General features: G+C 43.3%; 1 protein-coding gene across 2 annotated transcripts in view; it reads left to right on the forward strand.

Moving 5' to 3' along the window:
- Positions 1-24854, forward strand: part of MAML2 (mastermind like transcriptional coactivator 2) — a 344128-nt gene that overhangs the window by 215161 nt on the left and 104113 nt on the right. For both annotated transcript variants that reach the window (XM_057748803.1, XM_057748804.1), the window contains one exon: positions 19072-20586. In XM_057748803.1, coding sequence (XP_057604786.1) covers positions 19072-20586 — 1515 coding nt within the window. The remainder of the gene's footprint in view (positions 1-19071; positions 20587-24854) is intronic.

The following is a 24854-nucleotide window of genomic DNA, read 5'->3' on the forward strand; positions in this document are numbered from 1 at the left end:
CAGAGACGGGGATTCTGTGTTCCTTTGGGGCCAAACACCCTGGATTTAAGCCTCCATTTTTTCTTTTTTCCCCTCGTTGTAACCATTTCGAATGCAAACCCATAGAGGAACACATTCGCTTTATTCAAACAACAGGGATGGGGAAACATTAGGAACAGAGTAAAAGCTGTTCAGTGTGCCTGGATGACTCAGTCTAAAATAGTATTATAGCTTGGCAGCAAACCCACTTCAGGGAAGCTGGTGGGAGACTAAAATAAAAGTTAAATTGAGGGGGTAAATCATTTTATCAGGCTTAGGATTCCTACTTGATGTCATGAGATTCTCAATATAAAATGAGCTAATATGTCTGCCCCAGGGCATAGATGTTTGAAGAAAGAATTTGAAAATACAGACTCAAAGTAACTAGCAGTCTGAAATAAAACAATGCAGAGCAGTGAAATTCTCCTCATATAAATTTTGCCCCAGTATGTTTCCTTTTGAAGGGCATGATTAAATGTGAATATCCCTCGCTTGTCATTAAGAAGGGGGAAAAAAACCTACAAAGTGTTTTTTTTTCTTTCAAAGACTTTTCTATGACATTCTATTTTCCTTCTCTTCTGCCTCTCTCTTGTATTTTCTAGAAAACCTAGGCCCATTTTTAGCACTGCTCAATGCAAACTGAATTCTGATTGTTCATAAAATAGAAGGCAAAACATATTTCTGCATTCTTGCCTGTTGCTGTCTGACTTTGCGTGACTCAAATGCAGAGTGGGCCCAGAGGGCAGAGGCCAGAGCCTTTGCTGACAAACCCGCAGGGGGAAATCAGAGCATTTCTTCTCAGCAGTTGACTTAGTGGCTTTTACACTTTCTCTCTCGGCTTCCCCTTTTCCTTTCAGAGGACACTTTCCTTTAAGCCAAGTATGTTCCTTATTCCACAGAATGGGATAAGTCAAGCCTTGGGAATGTATTGCCAACTATTCCTTCAAACTAATTCAATTATGGAAGGAAAGTATGGCTAATGCATGGGTGTCAAACACATGACCATGGAGGGTGAAATCGGGGCAAGAATGGAGGGTCAGAGGCCTCCCCTCTTGCCTAGGAAGTAGGAGCACAGAGGGGAGAGAAGTGTGGAAGGACGGTCTCCTTTTGGCTCTACAGATGGCTTCCATTTCCCAATGGTACTTCATAGACTGTAGTGATCTCAGCACAGATATTACCAGTGACATTCGAGGCAGGTCAAGGAGCACACTCAATGGGTCAGTCTTCTTTTTTTTTAATTGAAGTATAATTGATTTACAATGTGATGTTAATTTCTGCTGTACAGCAAAGTGATTCAGTTATACATATTTATACATACGTTCTTTTTTTAAAATATTCTTTGCCATTATGGTTTATCACAGGATATTGAATATCGTTCCCTGTGCTCTACAGTAGGACCTTGCAGTTTATCCATTCTATATATATACTAATTTGCATCTGCTAACCCCAAACTCCCACTCCATCCCTTCCTTGTCCCACCTCCCTCTTGGAAACCACAAGTCTGTTCTGTGTGTCTGTGTCAATGGGTCAGTCTTCTTAGGCCAGCTGCTCCCACAAGAGGGGAAGGGACGTACACAGGGTCTTGGGCAGAACCCTGCTATCACCCCAGGGTCATAGAGTGGCAGGCCCAAGGCCATTCTCTCAAGATGGACACTGCTTCAGGTCATCCTGCACACCACAATCGTTGCTGCTGAGTTCTGAGCAGAAACCAGAGCTCAGGCTCTCTTTGGCAGTGGCCTGAGTCCCATTTCCTCTTTATCACCTCCCTCAAGGCCCTTCGAGCCTGGTCATCACGTAAGTGTTGGCTGGGTTTGCTGTTGCAGAGAAATCACCATCATCTGTATGGAGTACCCCATCCAATCAATGGATCCTTCCGTTTCTATTTCAAAAAATTGTTTACTTTCACCATCTAGTTTATCTTTTCCAACAGATATGCTTATGTTTCTCCCTGGCCTTCCATGTGGCATAGGGGTGTACTTGTTTAACAGGCAGCATTTATAAGTACTCAGGGAAGAACGCTGTGATGGGTGGTTGTTGCTATAGCAACTCTTTTTGAGGGGAAAAAAACTAACCTTGAAAATGGACACATAAGAAATCATAAGAAATTAAAATTTATCCCTCAGAGAAGGATGAAGCTAGCATGCCAAAGACTCTCTCGGCCCCATGAAAAGATTTGTGTGAACCTTTTCCATGTGTTGGATTGGGCATAGCAAGCTGTGGGCTCTGAATTCCCAGAATAATGTTTCGGTGTGAAAATCAAACAGCTACATTCTTTTTCAAAGCATTTCTTTAATTATGGAGGAGATGGCCAGCATGTGGGGCAGTGTCACTGTCAAGCACCTCGAGGTCGTGCGTATGCAGCATCTTACTTAAAAACCTCCCATTCATATCTTTTAATGGGTCCCACCAATAAAGATGTGCTATTTCCTTTTCAGAGCTGTGGTCTTAGCAACTTGATGTTAGCGTTTTCAGCTCTCACAGCAGGGAAATTCAGGTGAATTCCAAACTGTGATTAGAGAGATCTGAGCGGAGTTAAAAGTAGTCAAACAATAGAAGAGAAGCACACTCCGCAGACACATGCATGCAGACCGACTGCATGCGAAGATAAATTGCATCTGTGTATGACCGTGTTAGCTCTTGCCATAAAGCAGTGAATTTGCTAGGAATAGGTAAAGGTCAATGGGAGAGAGGAAAAAAAATCTCTCTTTCTACTGCCAAAAGTAATAAAGAGAAGGCACCTGTGACACTAGATATCCTGGAGAAAGAAAAATGTTACTAAATGATATTGAAAGTTTAAAAATATGATGAGAAGCCAAAGCAAGAAATGAAATGATGTGCACTTGCTAGGTGAACACAGATGATGGAGAATAGTCTGAATTGATGTATGGATGGATCAAGGGTTGTTGGATTGTTCTCTCTCTCCTCTTCTCCCTATTCTCTGACTGTGTTTTCTTTGATGAAGAAAATGATAGGCTTGATAGTACAAGATGATAGGCATCCAAAGATCAAACTTCATTAGATCCTTCTTACTTGGTAGCAGGAAACTATCAGGGCAAAAGCAATTCCCACATGTGACCTTAATTTAACAAGCGATTAGACCCAATCCTAATGCTTTGAACTACCATTGGTTATCAAGATCAAGTAGAATACCATTTTAAATAGACTTTTAGCATCCTTAGATTTCCTGCAAATCTATGCTACTGGAATTTTCGCTGAAGCCCTGCATGCCATCCATCCCTTTTTAAGTCTTCCTTTGGGTAGTTTTTTGGTTTTGGGGGGGTGTTCCTCAAACAGGATTTTCCTATATACTCTTATTTATTCGGACATGAAACCCAATGAAAAAAATACCTGAACGCAACACTTCTGCTTTCTCAGTGGTAACTATGTTTCTCGGGACCTGGCTGGGAAGAGGGACTTGTCTTGGCCGACTTCAAACGCACACGGAGCTTCCTGTTACACGCAATCTATTTAACTACTCTAGGAAAAACACAAACTCTATGCCTTCTCTCTAGTATTTGAACAAGGAAACTCAGCCTCGCTACCTTTACCCTTACTGGTATAGAGAAGAGGAGAAAACATGGAAAAAAACGAATGAAGGAATTAGGCAAGATGACAGAATCATCTATTCAAAAATGTTTAACGGCATACTTAAAAATACAGAGTATTGTACCAGCTGCTGTGAAGGATATAAAAAATGATACAGCAGGTAACTCCCTCTAGCTGCTGTCCTGTCTCTCCTTCTTAAAATCAAAGTTTTAGGAAAAATAATCTACCCACTTTGCTTCCTTCTGTGACTTCCCATTCCATCCTCAGCACACTGTGATTTGGCATCAAATGTCAGATGCTGTGGATACAGCTCTGCTTTTGTTCCAGGTGACCTCTCATCGTTGGGTGAAGTTGCTCCCTCCCGCCCTAAAGCTCTCTTCTTCCTTCAACCATTCATCCCCTCCACCTTATTCCTCTCCCGCTCTCTCCTTAAATTTTAGTGTTCCGTAGGGCTCCATTCCCATCCCTCTTCTTTTCTCACTCCAAACTCTCTATTTGAACTCACAGCCACATTCATTCCTTTGACTAATGCTTAGATGCTTTTCTACCCAAGCTCTGCAGAAAGCCAAAATCCCTCTCCTGATCTACAGACCCAGATATCTAGCCAGGAGGGAGACGTCGCCTCACGTGACCTACAACATCTCCTATCCAACGTGTGCCTACTTGAACCTGTCATTTGCCTCTCTGCCCCCATCGGGAAGCACACTCTTCTCCCTACAGTCTTTTTCTCAGCAAATGACTCCACCATCTACTCAGTCACTAATCCAGGTATCTGGATTTGGCCCTAATTCCTTTCTGTCTGTCACATTGCTCACATGGAATTAATCACAAAGTTCATTTGGCTTCTGGTTCCTAAGTTCTTTCCCATCACCTCCATTTCCACTGCCACCACCTTAGCTCAAGTCCAGCTCTCACCATCCCTTACCGAGTGCTGAGACATTCTCCCTGGTCCTCTGGCTTAAGCTCTCCTATTTTCAATCCACCCACAAATATTTGGTTGTTAGAGTATTTTTTCTAAAATACGTTACAGATCATGTCACTTCCTTGCCTAGTCCTTTTTTTAAAAATAAATTTATTTACTTATTTATTTATTTATTGGCTGTGTTGGGTCTTCATCGCTGCACATGGGCTTTGTCTAGTTGCTGCAAGTGGGGGCTACTCTTCGTTTGGTGCACGGGCTCCTCATTGCCGTGGCTTCTCTTGTTGCAGTGCACGGGCTCTAGGGATGTGGCCTTCAGTAGCTGCAGCACGCGGGCTCAATAGTTGTGGTGCATGGGCTTACTTGTCCCCCCTTGCCGAGTCCTTTGATGCCTACCCGTGGGCTTCACCCTTCTCTGTATGGTGTCTATGCCAGGCAGGCCATCTCCTCCATCTCAGTGAGCCTCACCTCTTACCCACCCTGCAGGCCTGCCTCATTCTCAGCCTTACCTATAATGGACAGTTCCCTGAAAACCTAGCTGTCACTCTAGTGCTTCCTTGGAATAATTCCCTCGCAGGAAATGGAAGTTTTCTCCAGTGAACGCATTTCATGAACAGCATGGATTTTTACAGTCAGGTAAATCTGGTTCAGTTATTGGGCAGCCTTGGTCAAGTCGCTTAAATTTTTGTAACCTCATTTTTCTCATCTATAAAATGAGATTCCTTATATCTCCTCTCAAGGTTGTTGTAAGGATTCAATAGTAATAACAATAATTAATAATAATAATTGCTATCATTGGCCATTTCTGTGTGTCAGGGCTGTTTTAAGCACTCTACATGAGTTTATTTAACCTTTGCGTCAGCCTTATAAGTATCATCATTATATACATTTTACAGATGAGAAAATCGAGGTACAGGAGGGAGGTGACTTGCCCATGGTCACAGCGATAGTAAGAGGGAAGCTGGAATTCAGTGAGATGATGTATGGCAGGTACGCCATTGGCTCCTCCTCTTTTCTGCTCTGCTGAACAGTCATCCAAGTTTTGTCGAGAGACCCAGAAGACTAGATGAAAATAACAGCTGATATTTATTAAGCCTTAATTATTTGCCCCATTTTGAATACAGACTTTATAGACATTATCTCATTTGAGACTCACTACAACTACTGAGTTGGAACTATTGTATCCATAATACAGAGAACAAAATTGAGGCTCAGAGAGGTTAAGTAAACTACCCAAAACTGTCTCATGGAGGACAGAGCCAGGACTTAAATCCAGGTCTCTGATGCCAAAGCTCAGGCTCTTAACCACTACAATGTATTGCCTCAGAAGACATCAGAAGACACAAAACGGTGTTTACAGTTTCGCTGGGGGCACTGAAAAAGGCATAATAACAGTTATAAGCCAAAAGCCTTAAATACACGAGGAAAGCAAACCATGGATACGGTGGCTTACTGGGGCACAAAATTATAGAGCAGTGATCACAGTTAGGCTCTCAGAAGGAGTGGGTTTTGAGCTGGGATATGAGGACAGTGAAAGAAGCACACTGGTTGAAGAGAAAGACCCTCTTTGAGATTGGAATGGTGTGTATGGAGACATGACAAATGCAGAGAACCGCTCATGGATAAGGAAGTATTTTATCCTCTAGAAATCTAACTGGTGGATACAAGATACTCATGGCGAGCCAGGTACAGCAGAAGAAATGTATGCTTGGGGGTAGGGGCTCAGGTCCCAGAGGCATCAATCCTGCTGACATCCGGATTAAAAGCAATTTACAAGGTTGCAGTTGGTGAACTTTCTCAGTTTAAATCTGTCCTGCCGTTGTATCTAAAAGGCAAATGAAATACATAGTAGCAATATTTTTGAGGATTAGGAACTTTGAGTTAAGACTGTGCTTTTAATATTTTAAGCAGACTCACGCAGCACAGTAAATAGTTTTCTTTGCAGAATGGTGCAAAATGAACTCTTTTATTTGTCTGATTTACCCCATGGCCATTCATAATGGGGTGGACAGTTTTTTTTTCATCAGGGAGCAGTCAGTTAGCAGTTAACCCAAGGCCCAGGTTAGTAATTCTGCTCTCATTTTTTAAAAATGATAAATGTTGATTTATCTTGAAATTGAAATTGAATTCATTGAAAGGAACGCTAACATATTCCTGTTTAAAGATATGTTTTGGGAATTCCCTGGCAGTCCAATGGTTAGGACTCCGTGCACTCACTGCTGAGGGCCCGGGTTCAATCCCTGGTTGGGGAACTAATCCCACAAACTGGGCAGCCAAAAAACAAGAAAAAGGGGTAAAGGTAAGTTTCAAGAATAACATAAGCCTGTCCTGGGAAACAGAGGTTCTCACCATCTGGGGAAAGGCTTTGCCCTCAGCCTGCTGCTTTGACACAGAGAATTACTGTTGTTTCACAATTTTGACTTGTTTAAAGTTTTATTTTGCAGTCTAGGTGGGTTTATTTTCCTTCTTCAAAGAATATGGCCACACATGAAGAATTGGAATCTGTCAGGTGGAGAATTCATCTCAGTCATATAATTACTGGGCTGAGCAGATTAGATCAAAGTGAGGGCATTGTATTGCTATAGGACATTGCTTCAAAGAGCAGTTAAACTGCAAACAATATAAAGACTTTATTGTCCCCCCATTTAATGTCATTTAAATCATCAAGAATCATTTCCCATAAATGTATGGCAAATAGTGGGATTTTAATTCCTGCTTGAAAACATCTGCATTCAGACCTTCCTGGAAAGCAAAGGAAGTTCTCTATCTGCCATTGTACATTCTCATTTCCGGGCATGAAAGGCTTGAATTGCCTGAAGTGTAGGTTTTGGTTTTGTTTTTTTCAATTATAACCAAATATTTCTGTAAACCTCCTCATGTTTCATAGAGCCAGTTAAGCAATTTCCCCTTAGATGTGTCTTTGATGTGAAAATAAACATAGGCTAGAGTGAAAGATGAGGTCTCTCTAAAGGAGCATCTCTCTGTATGGTTCATAGTTACCCAGGCTAACGTTAGACTAGAGAAAACACACATCAACACCCTGGATTGAACGTAGATACAGTTGCTATAAGAAAAATATGTCTTTAAAAGTTTCAAAAGAATGATGACATCAATGCCAAAAACATCAAAGGAGCTGTTTGGTGCTTTCAGGTACTTTGCCAAACTGCCTTCTAAATGCTGCTTAACATTCCTTTGTAATGGAGTTAAAGATGAGCCTGAAATTGCAGGGACCTCTTAAAAGGTCTGCTCATCCCTCCCACCTCTGTCTCCAGGTTATCGCATCCAAACCAGTTAACATGCTGCGGACCTGGGTTGTCTAAACATGATTCAGATGGAAGTTTTATGTTCAGGATGTACTTTGTGCATCAAGGGGAGAATTGGTGGAGATATCATCTTTGGACCTCCCCTGGGTATGCCGAATTGAGCTATGTGAAGACAATGGGAACCCTGTTAGAATCCTGCTGTCGTGAAACAGCCGCCCTCATTCGTAATTCATAACGCTCTTCTTTCATAAAGGCTGTAGAAGAGCTGGGTTGATGACCACACGTGGAAAGTTGAAAGAGAAACCAAAATAAATGTGTGCATTTAGCCTCTGCTCAGCTTTTCAGTTTTAATCAATCAAGAAAAATGTGCATTTACCTTATGAAAACTCTAACTGGAATGTAATTATTGGCTTGATCACATCTTTGTTTTAGTTGGGAATCGTTTGTTGTAAGTAACAGAAGCCCCCTTGAAGTATCATGAGGAGATAAAAATGGTGTAGGTGTGTGTTGGGGGGAAATTTATGGAAGGTTACAGGGTGTCAATTTCAGGAAATATAATTGAGCCTCCCAAAGGGCTGGAACGGAGGAGGACTTGGAAAGCTTGAGGAATCTTTGTCTGTCTCTGTCTCTCCCCTACTCCTTCCTCCCTCCCCCTCTCTTTGAGGATGGTTTCTCATCCTGACTTTACTCTGGGCATCAGTTTCATTCTCCCATCTCTGTAAGAGTTGCTTTCTCTGTCTCTCACTGTACGTGACTGAGAATGATTCCAGTATAGGCAGCCCTACATCTCTCTCATTTCGAGTGCACAGAGACTGCTGAGAAGGTCTTGTTTCAATGTCTGATTACTAGAAATGCATTGAAATGGTTCAGCTTAAGACAAATGGTTCAGCTTGATCCAGTCTGCTTGGAGCTTGGGGAGATGGGATGTCCCGCCATCAGAAGCAAGCCCTCTACCGGATTCTCAGAGAAGGGTGGTTATTTAGCAAGGGCAGACATACTGAATAACATGTTCAATCTTAATTATATAGGTAATATATGTTCCTATATAGATAAATTAGAAGACACAGACACATGAGCAAAGTGGGGGGAAAAATCATCATCCCGCCACCAGAAGGTACTTCAGAATCTTGAAGTGTTTTCTTCTAGACATTTTTATTTGCTTTAAATAATCTTTTGGATCTCCTATTTGTTTGGGTTACACTAGAGATGAATTACAGTGGTCACCAAGACAGATATGGCTCAAGCTTCCCTCTCTAGGGCTTATTAGGAGATAGGGCTTACATGGGAGACAGACTTAAAAATTGGAAGCAAATGAATACAAATATTTGGAAATTGTAATAAGCACTGTAAGGGAAACCATCAAGAGGCTGAGATGGAGAACAACCATGAGAGCATATTTTAGGTAGGTGGTCACGGAGAACCTCTGCTGGGGTCAGGTTGAAGGAAAAGGAGGAGCCAGCTACCATAAGAGTGGGACAAGGGAGAGGAAGTGGAGAGTGACAGAACAGTATATACAGAAAACCTGAAGCTGAAATCACCTTTGGTGTTGAGGGAATCTTAAAAAAAAGTAATATGGCTGGAGCTTAGGTGTGAGAGGGACATCCCTTTTGTTGCTATGAGGAGAATACACTGGGATGGGCAGGGGCTGTGTGGAGAGTAGATTGGGGTGGGGAGAGGCAAAATGTAGGGTCAGATTCTCAGAACATGGTTAAATAATACTCGATACCTCACTGTGCGTAAAGCAGAGGGGGCCCGAGGAGAAAGGAAGAATGTGGTCGGAGAGAACTAGGCTGGGAAGAATAGGGACCCTTAGTACCTACTGAAGTCAAATAAGCCCCTGAGGATGAGGGAGAAATGCTGCCACAGAATTAGGAGTGGCTAGGTTCTATGTTTTTTTTACCCAAAGGTGGGAGCTCTTCAGTACCAGGTTCAAACCCCAAAATAACAAATCGACCGACAGCCCTGGGATGGTGTGAGGTCTCTCTCTCTGCCCCCTGGGTTTTCCTGATGTTCACCTTAGCCAACATTTGGGAATAAGTCCAATTCCCACTAGCATAAGGAAAGAAGGGCAAGCTCTTAGAACACCCGTGCTTTTCCTATCACTCCAATACCTCTCAGCTCTGCCCCAGCTCCCAGCAGCTCTGCAATTGGACAAAGAATTGCTAAGAATCAGCGCTATGGTGTATGAAGGGGGTGTGGTTCATGGCCAATGGCAGAGAATCATAGATGTCCCATAAACTGACTCATCTAATGTTCCCAGACCACTGACTGCCCAGTAAGTCAAATCATCCGCCAGTCAGCAAACTAGTGCTGGACTGGGCTTGTGTGAGCACATGAGATGCACAAGTACTCTCTCTTCCATTGACTTCTTGGAATCACATTGAAGTGAAAAACTCACAGACCTGAATCAATTACCAAAGACAATATTAGACAGAAAGTGCTAAAATCATTAAAGCAGGAAGAAAGAACATGAGGGAAAGTAGGAGGAGAAGGCTGCACAGAGGAGATGCACTGACCTTGAGCTAGTCCCCTTAGAATGAAAGCTTCCAGAGGGCCCTCCAGCTGAGGAAGAGCGAGAAGCCACTTGATTGATGGTACTTAATACATTGTACATTCTGCTGAGGAGGACATTCAGAGATTGCCAGAGAACTGCCAACATTTCAGACATAGCATTTTTTTTTTTTTGGATTCGCTTCAGTATATTTTGGGCAAAAAGTGAGTCATGATGAAATTATTTCATGCATAGAGTGGTTAGGTTTTTCAGGCTTTTATAGAATATTTTGTTCATTTTCTAGTAAACACAGAGAGTCCATCTCTGAAAGGTGGCCCCTCAGGCCCCTGCTTTATGGTGATTGTAGCACCTCGTCAGGAAAACCAAGGAGACAGTCAGCAGCATAATGACACTGGTAACCACTGAGTGGATCTGGAATGACACTGTTTAAGCTAGTAGACAATATGGCAAAATACTTCTACCTTGAACTAATTTCATTTCAATATCTCCCTGTTGTTAAACAACAAGGTTTGTTTACACTGTCACTAGTGGCATAGCAGGATATCATAAAACAGTCATCTCATTTGCATATTTGGGGGGCACTTCCTTGGAAGGGAGAGGGACTCCGTTCCTATCTTTCCAGGCAAAGGCCACTCTGTTCCATAGCTGTAATCCCATGCACAGCTCTGCAGAGCAACCAACCATCACCTTGCACTGTTACTTTTCATTTTATTTCCAGACAGACTGGTACGTTCCTTTTTGTTTGTTTTTATCAGTTCTCACATTTATTGAGCAGTATGTTCTAAGACCAGTTTTGCAGGCTTTTTATGTGCTGTAACTAGTTGGTCCTCAGAACAACCCTAAGATACCGACAGCCTCCCGGAATATATACTCAGTGCTAAATAAATATCTGTTGAATCGATGAGTAAACAAATGCCATTTTACAGATGAGGAAAAGCTTATTTTGTTGTCTTCAGTTTGCCTTTGTCTAGCACATGCCTGGCATGTAATAGTAAGGACAGCAGGAAGCATCACACAGGCTCAGACTCAAGTTCTGCCTCTTCTACTGAGAAAGAGCCACCAGTGATGAAGCCCTGCCCTGAGCTGGGAGCACTGCTGGTGCTTTACTTACATGGTTCCTAATCCCCCTAAAATCCCATCCTGCCGTGAGGGAAGTGACTGGTTCAAGCTCAGTGAATAGGAGGGGAGCAGCATTTATATCCCAGATTTACTAGCAGCTGAATTCATGCTCCTCTGAGATTCCACAGCCTCCTGTTCACCTTGATAAAACAAGATGTCTGAAATGTCATATGCTATCACTTATATGTGAAATCTAAAAAAAAAAAAAAAAAGATGCAAAGGAACTTATTTACAAAACAGAGATAAACTCACAGACATAGAAAACAAACTCATGGTTACCAAAGGGGACGAGGGAAGGGATAAATTAGGAGTTTGGGATTAACAGATACCTACTACTACACAAAAAATAGGTAAACAAGGAACTACTGTAGAGCACAGGGAACTATATTCAATGTCTTGTAACAACCTATAATGGAAAAGAATCTGAAAAAGAATAAATATATATATACACACATGTGTATAACTGAATCACTTTGTTGTACACGTCAAACTAACACGACGTTGTAAATCAACTATACTTCAGTTAAAAAAAAACGGCATGTCTGCCTCTCTGAGGCAGTGTTGCGTGGGTTCTCACCTCTCTTCCCTCAGGGAATGTTTTGTGAGTTGATGATACACTTGGAACATTCTCTAAGGAGAAGGGATAGAAGTGTGCAAACTGAGAAGATGCTGCCACTCCCTCTGCCCTCTAATGAGGAATGTGTTTCTGAGGCAACTTCCAGCTCTTCTAGTTCCTCTTCTACAAGCAGCCGTGATGATAAGAAGGGGGTGGAGACGCATTAGGGAAGTTTTAAATGTGGGACATTTCGGCATTTAGTATCTTTAGAAGGACAGTGTGTTGATTTGTTTTCTCTACAAAGATCCTGAATTTGCAGTGCTCTGGCTTCTATGTAAAACTTTATCTTTGGATTCATTTTAAAAATAGCTATTTTATTGACTTAAGTAGTCACATTTCTCAGAGTCCAGACCTTATGGAACAAAATTATGGAACAAATTTTCCAGATAGATCTAACCTGCCTTCCTTGACACCTTCCACGAGAAAAAAAAAAAAAAAAAAATCCAAAGGAGTAGAAATAAGTTCCAGAAAATCATGCAGGAAGTATGCCCAACTTCCTTTCAGCTGCAGTGGTTAGATTCACATAGGGCATGGAGTCAAGATGGAGCTTAGAATTGCATCCCAGCTTTGGCATTCCTTCAGGAGGCTCAGCACCACCTGGAATCCATCACAAAGCTTCACACATGCCTTCACGTTTGGTTTATGTGGATGACAGCATGGTCTCAGTTCTCAGGGCTTCTCATTCCTTGACTTCAGGGTTCAGAAGAAAGTGATCACTCAAGCAAAACTCTAGTAGAACCATTAAATTGCTTGTGAATTGGATATGAAAATATTTGCCACAGCCTTCTTCTTACCATTGTTTTACTGCTCAGTAGTTAGAAGGGTCCAGCTTCTCAAGTACTGAGATGATCCAACAAACTACTATTTGAACACCTATAATATGCCCAGCATTGTGGTTAGTATTAAAAGGAGTCAGTCAAGCATAAGACACAGTGCCCAGGTTCAAAGAGCTTAAAATCTAGCTGGGCAAATCTAATTACTATATGGCCATAAAACAATACCTTGCAATACAGGGAAGCGCTACGGAGAAGCTCACTTTGTAGAAGTAGGAGCTTTTTGATGTCTTCAGCAAAAGCCTTAAAACCCCATCTAGTTTGCTTGGGGGCAGGAGAGCCAGGGAAGAATCACTCTTACCTTCAAGTACTGGGATGAGCTGGAATTTACTGTTTCAGGATCCCAAACATTTTTACTTCAAGAATCAAATCAAATGTCATAAATTATTAGGGTGGGTTGGTCTCTTTCTTATGTTGTCTGTCCTCAACCCTGTCTCTAATCAGCCATGAGTAAAATGGCCTCAGGAAAGTTTACAGATGATGGGACCAACATATTTCCTTAAGTATCTAGGCAGTGGTAAATTTGGTTCTTGTGTTTATTTCTTGCTGAGAAAGACAGAAATCTACTTGAGGGAAAAAAATTGTGACCTATGGACTGAATTGTTACCTTTGTATGGCATATTCCCTGTTTCTAGGGCAGCACGGGAGACAAAGAATGCATTTATTTTGTGGAAAGGAATAGGGGGCGGGGAAAGAAACAGAAACCAGAGGATTGTGCAATAATGGCGTTCTTAATTCCCGCCAGGAAGTTTATGTTTCGAGTCCTTTGGAAGAGTAAAGCACAGCTGTTTGAAAAGGAGAGTTTACCAGGGGACTGCAGCCCCGATTCCACTGTGTGTTGGATTTTCCTTGTCCGTACGCGTCTCGGTACCTCCATCCACAGCCCCCCTTGGGGAAGGCAGGCCACTGTGTCTGGGCCCTGCCCTGAGCAGGCCTCTGCCTTCCCCCAGTAGAGACCGCAGGCCTCAAATAGCATCAGGGTGTTCAAGTAGAAGAGTCAGAGCAAGGATGAGAGTGAAAGGAGACAGTCTGCTGGATCTCAGCGAAAGGAAGTACAGTGATTCCTGTGTCATATGCAAACCAGACGAGACTTGCTGCGTTGAACTCCTTCCCCAAAGAAGCCCTTTCCTTGGATGGCTAGTGAAAGGGTCATATTGTATGCATAATCTCACAAATTAAACATCATAATTTTCGGGTGCAGGTTTACTGTACAAAACAAAAAGTGCCTCTCAGTCCACCTAGAAAAAATGTAGATATCGAAACGTAGCACTCATTTGAAGGCTTTACGTGCTTCCATGAGCTTAGTCATCTGCAGAGTTTCTCTTATGCCAGGGATCATTGGATAGGGTATGGGTCAGAACCCTCTCTGCATGCTCAAGAAATCTTTTTGACTGACCAAGTGACCCTTTGTCTCTTCCCTTTCTTCTATCGGAGCCTCCAGAGTGATGTCCTGAGCTTTCACCATGAACCTCCAACCAGTGATGTCACCGTTCTCTCCTGCCATCCATCCCTATGAGTCCCGAATGCCCTTACCCTTGCCCTCTGCCTACCGTACATCTTCATTCTGTTATCCTTTTGTCTTGGCTCCCTGTGTCCACTGTGCTGAGGACAGTGTTGGCGTGTGGCAAATTGAAGGCCAAAAGGAAAGTGAGCCATGTGGTTAGTGACTAAGAAGGAGGACTTTGGAACCAGACCTGGGTTCGCACACGGACTGCCTATCGTTCACCATGCAATCTTAAAGTCAGGAGCTGCAGTTTCTTCACTTAGAACGTGAAGATCAGAATACGTGTTCGGAGAGCTGTGAGATGAAATGGAACTCTACACAACTCTTGTTTTAAGAGCACCTGTCTTAAAATAAGCATTCAATACACAGTAGCTCTGAGGTGGGAGGCTTTGGCGGGGAGGTTGTTTAGGCACCCTCGCTTCTAAGGGCCCCTTCTTCCATATAAAATTTTTTAAAATTACATTTTATGACTGTGTTGACATTAAGATAAATATATTACTATTATATATTCAAACATTTCCTCAACCTAAATGTTCAACTCTTCTTCCATCTTAAGTTAAATTAAAATATTTCATGGGCCCCTAAGACTATTGTGGGCCCTGGGTACTGTGCCTACACAGCCTAAGGGGTAGGTCGGCCTTGGCTGAGAAATTGGTTTTGGAGATCCTTTCCTCTGCCCTTTCAATGTTATTGACTGCTTTCTGGAAATTGTGTGGCCCCTCTGGCCTTCAGGATATACCCTGCCCTTATACCTTCCCCCATCCCGTCTTCCCCAGCCTCCTGGAAGGTCTACACTGTGGCGCTCCCAGCTTCCCTAAACCAGCCACCTTCTTTCTCCATGTAAATCCATGTCTTCATTCTTCTGATTGAGTCTCGTTCCCTTAGGACTATCCCTGGCCTGGTAAGGTGGCATTCAATTTTCTAATAAACTATTTCTCACTGAGGTATTCATGATACAACTCTCTGTGTCCCTTCTCTCGTCCTTCTAGAATATTTGCACTTTGTCACAGACCTTTTTGAAACTCTATACCATAATTCACAGCCATAGATCTGATGAAGACATTTTAACCTAGCAAAGAAAATACTTTAAAGCAAAGATTGAACTTTGAGAATCATTGAGATTGTGTTGTGCCGGTAGCGTAGTGCCTACTACCTGTGTGCATTCTTTGGGCCTTGGTGACATAACTTCGATTAGAAGTTTCTACAAGGCAGGACACAGACTGTCCCCAAAATTCTCTTGGTAGATTATGATGCCTGATGAAGCCCTAATGGCATCCCTTTAACCGTGGGGATGTCTTCCACATGTCACTGAGGAGGACCTCTGTTCCCCATCATAAGTCATCCATCCAGCTATGCTTGGTGGTGACCTTACACCATGTCTAGAACACAAGCCTCACTCCCTCAGTGTCTGTTATTTTCTGGGTTCAGGCAGGAAGCTGTGCTCAGAGATAATCTTGTATAAAGCAGGAAACCATGGTCCATAGAAGAGAAATAACTTCCTAAAATAGCAAAGCAAGTTCATGCCCGAATCAGGACTAGATCCTGGGCCAGCCTCCCGATACCTGCATGTGGGCACCATTTATTTACCTCTGTCAGGGCCTGGGGTACCATTTACTACCCAGTACAGGCTCTGCAGTGGGAATGCTTGCTTTGATTCCGGGCTTTATTGCTTAGTATTTGTGTGACCTTGAAGAGTTACTCAGTCTCCCAACCTCAATTTTCTCATTGGTACAAGGGAGGGGAGAGGGTAGAAATGGCATCAGCCTCATAGAGTTGTCCTGAGGATTCACAGAGTTGTTTTGTGAAATTGATATGAGATTATCCTTACAAAGGGCTTAGCATGATGCCTAGCACACGCGCCCTCAATAAATGGCTTTGTTGTTGCTATTTTTATTACTGCTACTACTACTGCTGCTGCCGCCACCACTAATTCTGTTACTGCCTCTCCAACCCCGGTAACGTAGAGAAAGTGCTGGAGCTGCTTCCCAGAGTATGTACCGAACTGCCCAGGGAGTGGCCTGAGCAGTAGGAGAATCTGGCAGAACAGGTTTGTACAAAGCAGTGGAAAGTAAATCAAAGGCAATAACCCACACCTGTAAGTAAAAAAAAAAAAAAAAAGTTTTCCTTTGTTTGTTTTTCACTCGTTGGGAAAAAACCTTCAAAATGTAACTTGTGCTGAATTAAATCAGCGTGGCCCCTCTTGACGTAGCATGGCTGACCCTCTTTGGTCTGTGCCTTTCCTGACCCCCTGAGAACAGACAGTGGCCACGTTCAGTTTGTGCCAGATGTAGTGATGGCTGACAGTGTTCTGTGATGATGCTGGCCTATATCAGTGAATAGACAAGATTAGGAATCGGCAAAACATGGAGAGACAGCAAAGATGGGGGGAGCAAAAGCTTCACAGCCAAGTACAAAGGGTACCCTACCCCTTGCTGCAGACTGCTCATCATCAAATGTTAAATCTCATGGGACTTAGGTAGGACCCTTGGTTGAAAATAACAGAAGCCCAACTCCTATTAGCTTAAACAAAAAGGAGACTTTATTATAAAGATTCCACAGTGTATCAAGGAAAACAAGCAGAGGGGCAGAGCTGACTTAGGATTGAAATCAGGCCATCAGATGCTATCAAAACTTGTGTCCTTCCTCTCTGCATCATTCCCCCTCTTTCCACAGACTTACATCCTCTATGGCTCTGGCTGACTTAATGGAACAACACTTTACAAGTTTTGTAAATGACTCTGCAACCACCCAAAGAGAGCCTGGTTTCACTTTCTCCGATTTCAGAATTCTCATAGAAGGAATGATTGGCCCAGCTTGGGTCAAGTTCCTTTTTCTGATTAACCATTAGCAATGGTAAAAGGTAAACATTGGTTATACCAACATGGTACATCCACTGTAACTGTACACAGTTGTGAGGTGGCAAAACCGCAGGTAATGGATTACTGAAACAGGTATTGATGAAACATATTGTTCACATTCAGCCCTAGACTGCATCCCTGCCACTCCCCGATTCTTTGTCGTGTGACCAGAGATCCAGGATGTCTCTGTGCTCACTGCCCCCTCCCTCTTCGTGCAAGGCAGACCCTAGCCCTAAACAAGCTGACTCCAACATCATATGGTAGAAGTTACACAGGCTTTAAAACTACGCAGACCTTGAGTTAAAAACCCAGGTCTACCACTTACTAGCTGTGTGACACTGGGCAAGTTACTTAGCCTTCCTGAGCCTTGGTTTCCTTATGTATAAAATAATATATATCTAATGGGCTTGTTGTAAAGACTAAGGAAAATAAAATAACCGTATTTAAAATACTTGGCATATAATAGGTGCTCAGTTACATTCATTTTATCTTCTAATTAGGTTACCTAGAAATCTTCAGGCGGGGGGGCAGTGATGGTAAGAGGAAAGGGAGAACAGGAGAAGTGATAGAATTTTATATCTGGGAAGTGTCCTTCTGCCTCGGGTAATTTACAATTATCCTGAGCGAACATTAAATAATTGAAGTGGGTCAGCTGCACTGGGAAAGCCACACTTTGCTAGATATAGCCTCTCACTTTAGAGGCAAAGCAACAAGGATTTTAAGATCAATGGTGCATGTTTTGTGTTTCTTATTTATTTACTGGTATGACTGTATGGTCCTTACATCTCTCTCTATAATGTTTGAATTTAATAGAATACAGTCTAATCATTGAGTGAGTGAGTGATTGAAGTACTTTAATATTTTGCTGTTACTGTTGCTGTTTAGAGAGATGCTCCTTTTTGAGAATGCCGTGTTTTTAAAAAAACTATACTTTGTTGAGTTCTTACTTCAGTAAGCCCTGTGCTAAATGTTTACGTGTCTTCCTGTGAGTTAAGTGCTGTCCCATTTTCCAGGTAAGGAGATTGAGGCTCAGATAAGTCAAGAGCCAGGGTCCTTTAACACTCAGTAACAGATTAGAATTTGAGCTCAGCTTAGCCAGTTCCGGAGACTGAGTTCTTAACCCCTATACGGTACTGCCTCTCTACACCTTGGTTTTGGCTAAGAGATTTAGAGACAGGCCACATAAAAAAATGAATCCCCAGGAAGATCTGTGCTTAGAGTGTCTCATTTGATAAATGATAACCTGATAGCTTCTGTGTACCCACACAGTGTTGCTACAGGGGCTTGAATGGAAAGCCGCAGAATCAGAGGAAGAAAAATAGTTAAGCAACAGAGAGAATATCTCCTTAGACACGACAACTACTCTGATTACTTACTTAGAGGATAAGAGTGATGATGGGGTTGAATCTGTGAAAAAGAAACCGGAAATTGGGTCCCAACTTTAGACTCTACAGTGTTTCCCATCTTGGTCAAAATTGTATTCAGTCCAGCGGCCTGTGGCTGTGTGGGTTGTGTGTGGACGCATACGGAATAGTTTAGCCTGTTCCAGAAAACACCACCACTTCGGTGATGAATCGTAGGCGTTATCAGTAACCCCCAATGACACGTGAAGGATTCTTCATCCATTGGCCAATGTACCAATCACGGGCACCTCTGTGACTTCTCACCGTTCATGGACCTGCTCCTCCAGAAACATTTTGCTCTGTTGGTGCTACTGTAAGTTTCATTATATTCCAGACTGGGCTTCATTTGTGCCTTTTCCTTTTTGAATTCATCCTATGTGTAAAAGGAAGAAACATTCAAATATTCTGTCTCTTTTGACTAAACGCATATCTGGATTCATATCTCATGTTTTGTGTTTTTATTCCCCCTCTGTCTTTCAGCTCCAGGGTTCCTTGAAAAGAAAACAGATAGTTAACCTGTCTCCAGCCAACAGCAAGAGGCCCAATGGCTTTGTTGACAACTCATTCCTTGATATCAAAAGAATCCGTGTCGGGGAAAACCTCGCTGCAGGACAAGGGGGCCTCCAAGTAAATAATGGACAAAGTCAGATGATGTCAGGGACCTTGCCCATGAGCCAAGCGCCCCTGAGAAAGACTGCCACGCTGCCACCCCACACACATTCTCCTGGAAATGGTATGTTCAGCATGGGCTTAAAGGAAGTGAAGAAGGAACCGGGAGAGACTCTCTCTTGCAGCAAGCACGTGGATGGCCAAGTGAGCCAGGAGAGTATTTTTTCTAACAGGTACGGAGAGGATTCCGGAGAGCAGCTGATGGACCCCGAGCTGCAGGAGCTGTTCAATGAACTGACCAACATATCTGTGCCTCCCATGAGTGACCTTGAGCTGGAGAACATGATCAATGCCACCATAAAGCAGGATGACCCGTTTAACATCGACTTGGGTCAGCAAAGCCAGAGGAGCACGCCCCGACCGTCCTTGCCCCTGGAGAAGACGGTGATCAAAAGCGAATACTCACCTAGCCTGACCCAGGGCCCCTCGGGCTCTCCTCAGTTGAGGCCCTCATCTGCTGGCCCTGCGTTCTCCATGGCCGGCTCGGCCCTCCCTGCTTCCTCCCCGATCCCATCGGTCCCTCAAAGCCAAGCTCAGCCCCAGACGACCTCAGGAGCAAGCCGGGCCCTGCCGACCTGGCAGGAAGTGTCCCACGCCCAGCAGCTCAAACAGATCGCCGCCAATCGTCAGCAGCACGTCCGGATGCAGCAGCACCAGCCCACCAGCTGGCCGGCCGTGCCCTCTCCGGCGGGGCCCTCCCCAGGTCCGTTTGGGCAGGAGAAGATCCCCAGCCCCTCTTTCGGCCAGCAGCCGTTCAGCCCCCAGAGCTCCCCCATGCAGGGGATCGCGGGCGGCGGCGGCAGCCAGTCGAAGGTCATGGCGAATTACATGTACAAGGCCAGCCCCTCGGCCCAGGGAGGGCACCTGGACGTGCTTCTGCAGCAGAAGCCTCAGGATCTCAGTCGGGGTTTTCTGAACAACCCGCACCCAGTCATGGAGCCCCGGCACGGCGGCACCAAGCCTTTGTTTCATTTTAACTCGGAGCAAGCCAACCAGCAGATGCCTTCCGTGTTGCCTTCCCAGAGCAAGGCGTCTCTCCTGCATTACACCCAGCAGCAGCCGCAGCCGCAGCCGCAGCCGAGCTCAATTACAGCTCAGCAGCAGCAACAGCAGCAGCCGCAACAGCAGCAACAGCAGCCACAACAGCAGCAGCAACAGCCACAGCCGCCGCCGCCGCCGCAGCCGGCAGCCCAGCCCACCCAACCTCTCTCGAGCCAGCCTTTGCTAAGGTCGCCGTTACCACTTCAGCAAAAGATCCTGCTGCAAAAGATGCAGAACCAACCCATCACAGGCCTGGGGTACCAAGTCTCCCAACAACACAGACAGGTAAGGGCTCTGCGTCTCCCAGCACAGAGTACCCAGACAGCATTTAGCTCGGTCGTAATGCTTGGGTTACCATTCTGTTTGCGTTGGGGCAGAATCAAGACCACAAAGATAGCAGTGGTCCTGACAGATTCTTCTGAAGACCTCATGAAGGTTCACTTGAGGCATCTGGAGGCAAGAGCATCTTCCTTGTAGAGCATCACTGTCATTGGGGTCTGTTGTGATCAAAGGCTCTTGCTTGTTCAGAATGTTGCCTTAGAATCCACACCTCTAGTGACACATCCAGTTGTCAGTAATAAGCAGATATGCCCATGCCCGGTGTTTATTCGTTCAGTCAACACAGCAGTCACTAAGTCGTGATGCGTGCCCTGAGTACCTACCACGGGCATGATGTGATTATGCTGAGTATTGAAATAAGACCAGACATGATATTAAGAGTGTTTGATGACAAATCTCCACCTGTACCAACCAACTGAAATACGTAAATGCCCAACCCATCATAATAGATCCGGCTGTGACTCCATGCTGGTGCATGAGGGTTGAATACCCACCTTAAATAAGACATGTTCTCTGTCTGCAGGTACAGTCTGGAGAGGGTGACAGGCTTTCAAAACTCAGTTTTTAATACTGAGTGGAAAAGATGATGGTATGGCGCACAAAGGTTGGGTATTTACCTAGCAAGAGGAAATCAGGGAAGGCTTCTGGAAAAAGTAATGTGTGAATTAAATGTTAAAGGATGAAATTGTCACGACTACAAACAGGAAAAAAAAAATCTGTGGTTACCTTATATCCTGTGGTTAACATAAAGCAGAGGTTTTATTCTGCCCCAAACAGGAATCGTATGAAGAGATAGCTCTGTGTCTCCAGAGCACACCCTGGTGAGTCAGTGCTGTTCCCCAGGGAACTTGAAAGGAAAGCTTCTTCCTGGAATAAGTGAAGGAAGGAAGGAAGGCAGGCAGGCAGGAAGGAAGGCTGAATGTTGCTTTGTGCATGTAATTTGACAGGTCCGTGTTAGTGTCCAAGCACAGAGACAGCACACTGCATGTCTAAACAATATGTCAGGACAGTATGACAGCACAGAGCCTAATTCCAATCACATTCCTAGAGCAGTTTGTATGGCTACTGCCCAGAAAAGAATGCCACCAGCACCACAGACTGTGCAAGCCAACCTTTGCCCTAGAAATATGCCAGGAGAAAACTAGACTCAACTAAGATTCAAGAGCTGTGTCCCAAGTAAAGCTGTCGGTTCTTAACCACTTACAAAGTGTGTTTTTCTAAATCGTAGATTATGAAGAATGGACTTGGAGCAGAGTCATGTGTATATTTTACAAAGTTCCATTTTTAACATGGGTAATTTTGGGATCATTTAAAAACAAACAGTATTGTGGAACTACTTTCTAATATTATGTGTAGCCATTTTGCTGTGGATGAATCTGCGTTTAAATTCTTACTCTGACACTCTAGCTGTGTGTCAAAGCAAATCAGTGAACCTCTCTAAGCCTCAGTTTCCTCATCTGTAAGTGAGGATGATAATGTATATCGTAGGATTATTGGAGAATAAGTGATATATTTCTCAGGTCAGAGTCTAGAATAAAGTTTGGCTATTATTGTGATTATCATGGAAAAGGCCGTATATGATGTCAGAATATTTTTTTAACAAGCATTACTTTTATGTAGGAGACCCACTGGAGTAACACTCAAATTTTAACATAAATAGAGCTAGAGGAATAAAAGGGAACTATCCTTCATGCTCTCCAGCAATATGCTGAGTGGTAGTGATTTACCTTTCCTGGACCCAGATATTTGACCATAAAAATGGAAATAATAAATAATAAGAGTTAGCATTTATTGAGTATTTATAACTGGCATGACTTCTGCCTCCCCTCTCCCTTGTAGTATCTCATTTTACTCATATAAAGTAATTATTACCATTATTCTAATCGTATAGATGAGGCATTTGAGGCACAGAGAAGTAAAATAACTTTTCCAAAGTTACACGGGTTATAAGTAGCAGAGCCATGATACTGCTGGTCTGGTTTGAAGGTTGTGCTTTCAGCCATGAGGCTATACTGCTCACAAGTAGGATTTGCTGGGAAATGAATGACCATTTGTAGATCATTGTGAATTCTCAAAAGGAATATTTCTTATAATATTGAGCCATATTTACATAATCTACATAGTAAATTAAGTTTGGGGGTACACAGATAAAGTCTCAAATCTCTAATTACCATCTGAGCTGTTAAAGAAAGGAATCAAAAAATATCTGTGTGACCCTTGACCTTCCTGAGAGTGAGCGTTATGAAGCTTGACCAAAATAAACAATTTATAACAGGAAATATAGCTCTTTGGTTCCCCATCAGCCCTTCTTTGGGAACCTTCCTGCTACCTCCAACATCCTCTGTCTTATTTCCGGCTCTGTTGCTCACATCAACAACTGTCTACCTTACTTCTGACTCCTTGGTTCCCATACTGGTTTCCAGGACCCAAGCACACCAATGGATGCTAATGGACAAATAGAAAAACATCTTCTGGTGTCTTAGATAATTTTTTACTTTTCCCAGCGCATATGACACTTATGATGCCAAGATAATTTTCATCTTTTCAAGAAGGTCCTCAAAACGTGGTAGAAATGGTGGTGACATGTCCAGCTAAAGGCCTCTTCTGTACAGGCAGGCAATGGCTACCCATTCAGATCCTAATCCCAACCTTGTCAGTTGAACTATGTTGTCCCTTCTGGCTCGACAGTTCTCTGAAGTGTCCTGTGTCTGAGTTGTGAGCAAGTGTATCAGAGCTCTGCAGTCAAATACGTGTTACCCTCTTGAAAGCACTCACCTTTGGAGGGGTTGTACCCATTCTAATAATGGTGCTATTGTTCAATACAGTCGCAGGGTTTTCCTCTAGGGATTGTCTTCAGAGCTTTCAGCACATTGAGTGGATTATTATCAATGCGGCAATATTCATCCTCTCGGGTTATTGTTGAAAACAGTCAAGCTGAGTAATGCTGCTTTGGGTCAAAAAAAAAAAAAAAAAAAACCACAAAGAATAACTGTGATGTGATGGAACTGCATTTCAGGTTTGGTTTGTGAACTTTCTCTGAAGGCAATAAAGAAAGTAAATGAGTTGCTTCCCAACATGATAATTTTCAGAAGCAATTTTCATTTGGATGTACATATTTCTAGGTTTTTCCATTTTTATTGTCTCATCTGGCACATTGCTAAGTATTCTCAACTCAGAGAGAGTCGTTTTAACTGTGCCATTCCTAGTAGACAGTACAAATCTGTGTTCTCGTTTCAGCTCTGATACTCATAACCAAAGCCATAGGAGGGGAGGGATTCGAAATCAAGCAGTTCTTAAGTTTATCAACTAAGGAATCCTGAACGAAAATAGTAGCCATGATTTTTTTTCTGCTTGTCATACTCTCTTTGTGTCCAACGCAGAAAGAGTTGCTAATGGGATATGTTAATTGGGACACTCCGGCCTTGGGAATGGTGGAAATCTTGGCTCTCTGCTACAGAATGGTAGCTTGGGTTTGTGGATCAGTTGCTTGGAGTTCACCCAGCAGACTACGCAAAGATGGCCTTCTCTTCACCTTTCAGAACTCTAAACCCAGGCAGAGGCTGAAGTTGGGGGATTCGTATGTCCCTCTCCCTTTATTGGGTACCCACCTGTCTCTGTTCTCCTAGATGTGAACGGCCCCGGAGAGTTGGATGCAGTATAATCGAATTGTTGGAGACATCTTTATCATTCCATGCCTGGAGTGGTTTTAAGTAATCCGTTCTCTGGAGGCTGGACGAACAAATGGTATTTGGTGTTTCACAAAATGTCTTCAGCAACTCTGCCTTGCTGATGTTTGGGGCTTGGCAGATGGAAATACCTCCTGGCTATAATTTTCTTCTTTTTCCGATCGGAAGGTTACGGGAGAGGGCAGGAGAGGGATGTAATGCATGCAGTTCTGATTTATCTTCAAGTCAATGGATACTTGTTTTAAGGTGTGAAAGAATTATTGGTTGACCAGGGCTCATGAGAGTTCAGTCCAAAGCCCCGACCTCTCGAACTAGAAAATGGTCTTTTTCAGAGCTACATAATGAGACACTTAAAAGTGTGAATTTTTTTCTAACATTAGAGCCATGAAACTCAAGTGGATTCTATATTTGGTTTAGAGTTCTCCCATCTCTAAAAATTCTGAGAGGGAAGGCAGCCAGTGAATGGATGGTTTGTTATGACCAAAACATAAATTTGTACATTTCCTTTTTAGTTTAAAGCTAAGCTCC

The sequence above is a fragment of the Hippopotamus amphibius genome, chromosome 9, assembly GCF_030028045.1.
Source record: "Hippopotamus amphibius kiboko isolate mHipAmp2 chromosome 9, mHipAmp2.hap2, whole genome shotgun sequence".
Lineage (NCBI taxonomy): Eukaryota > Metazoa > Chordata > Mammalia > Artiodactyla > Hippopotamidae > Hippopotamus > Hippopotamus amphibius.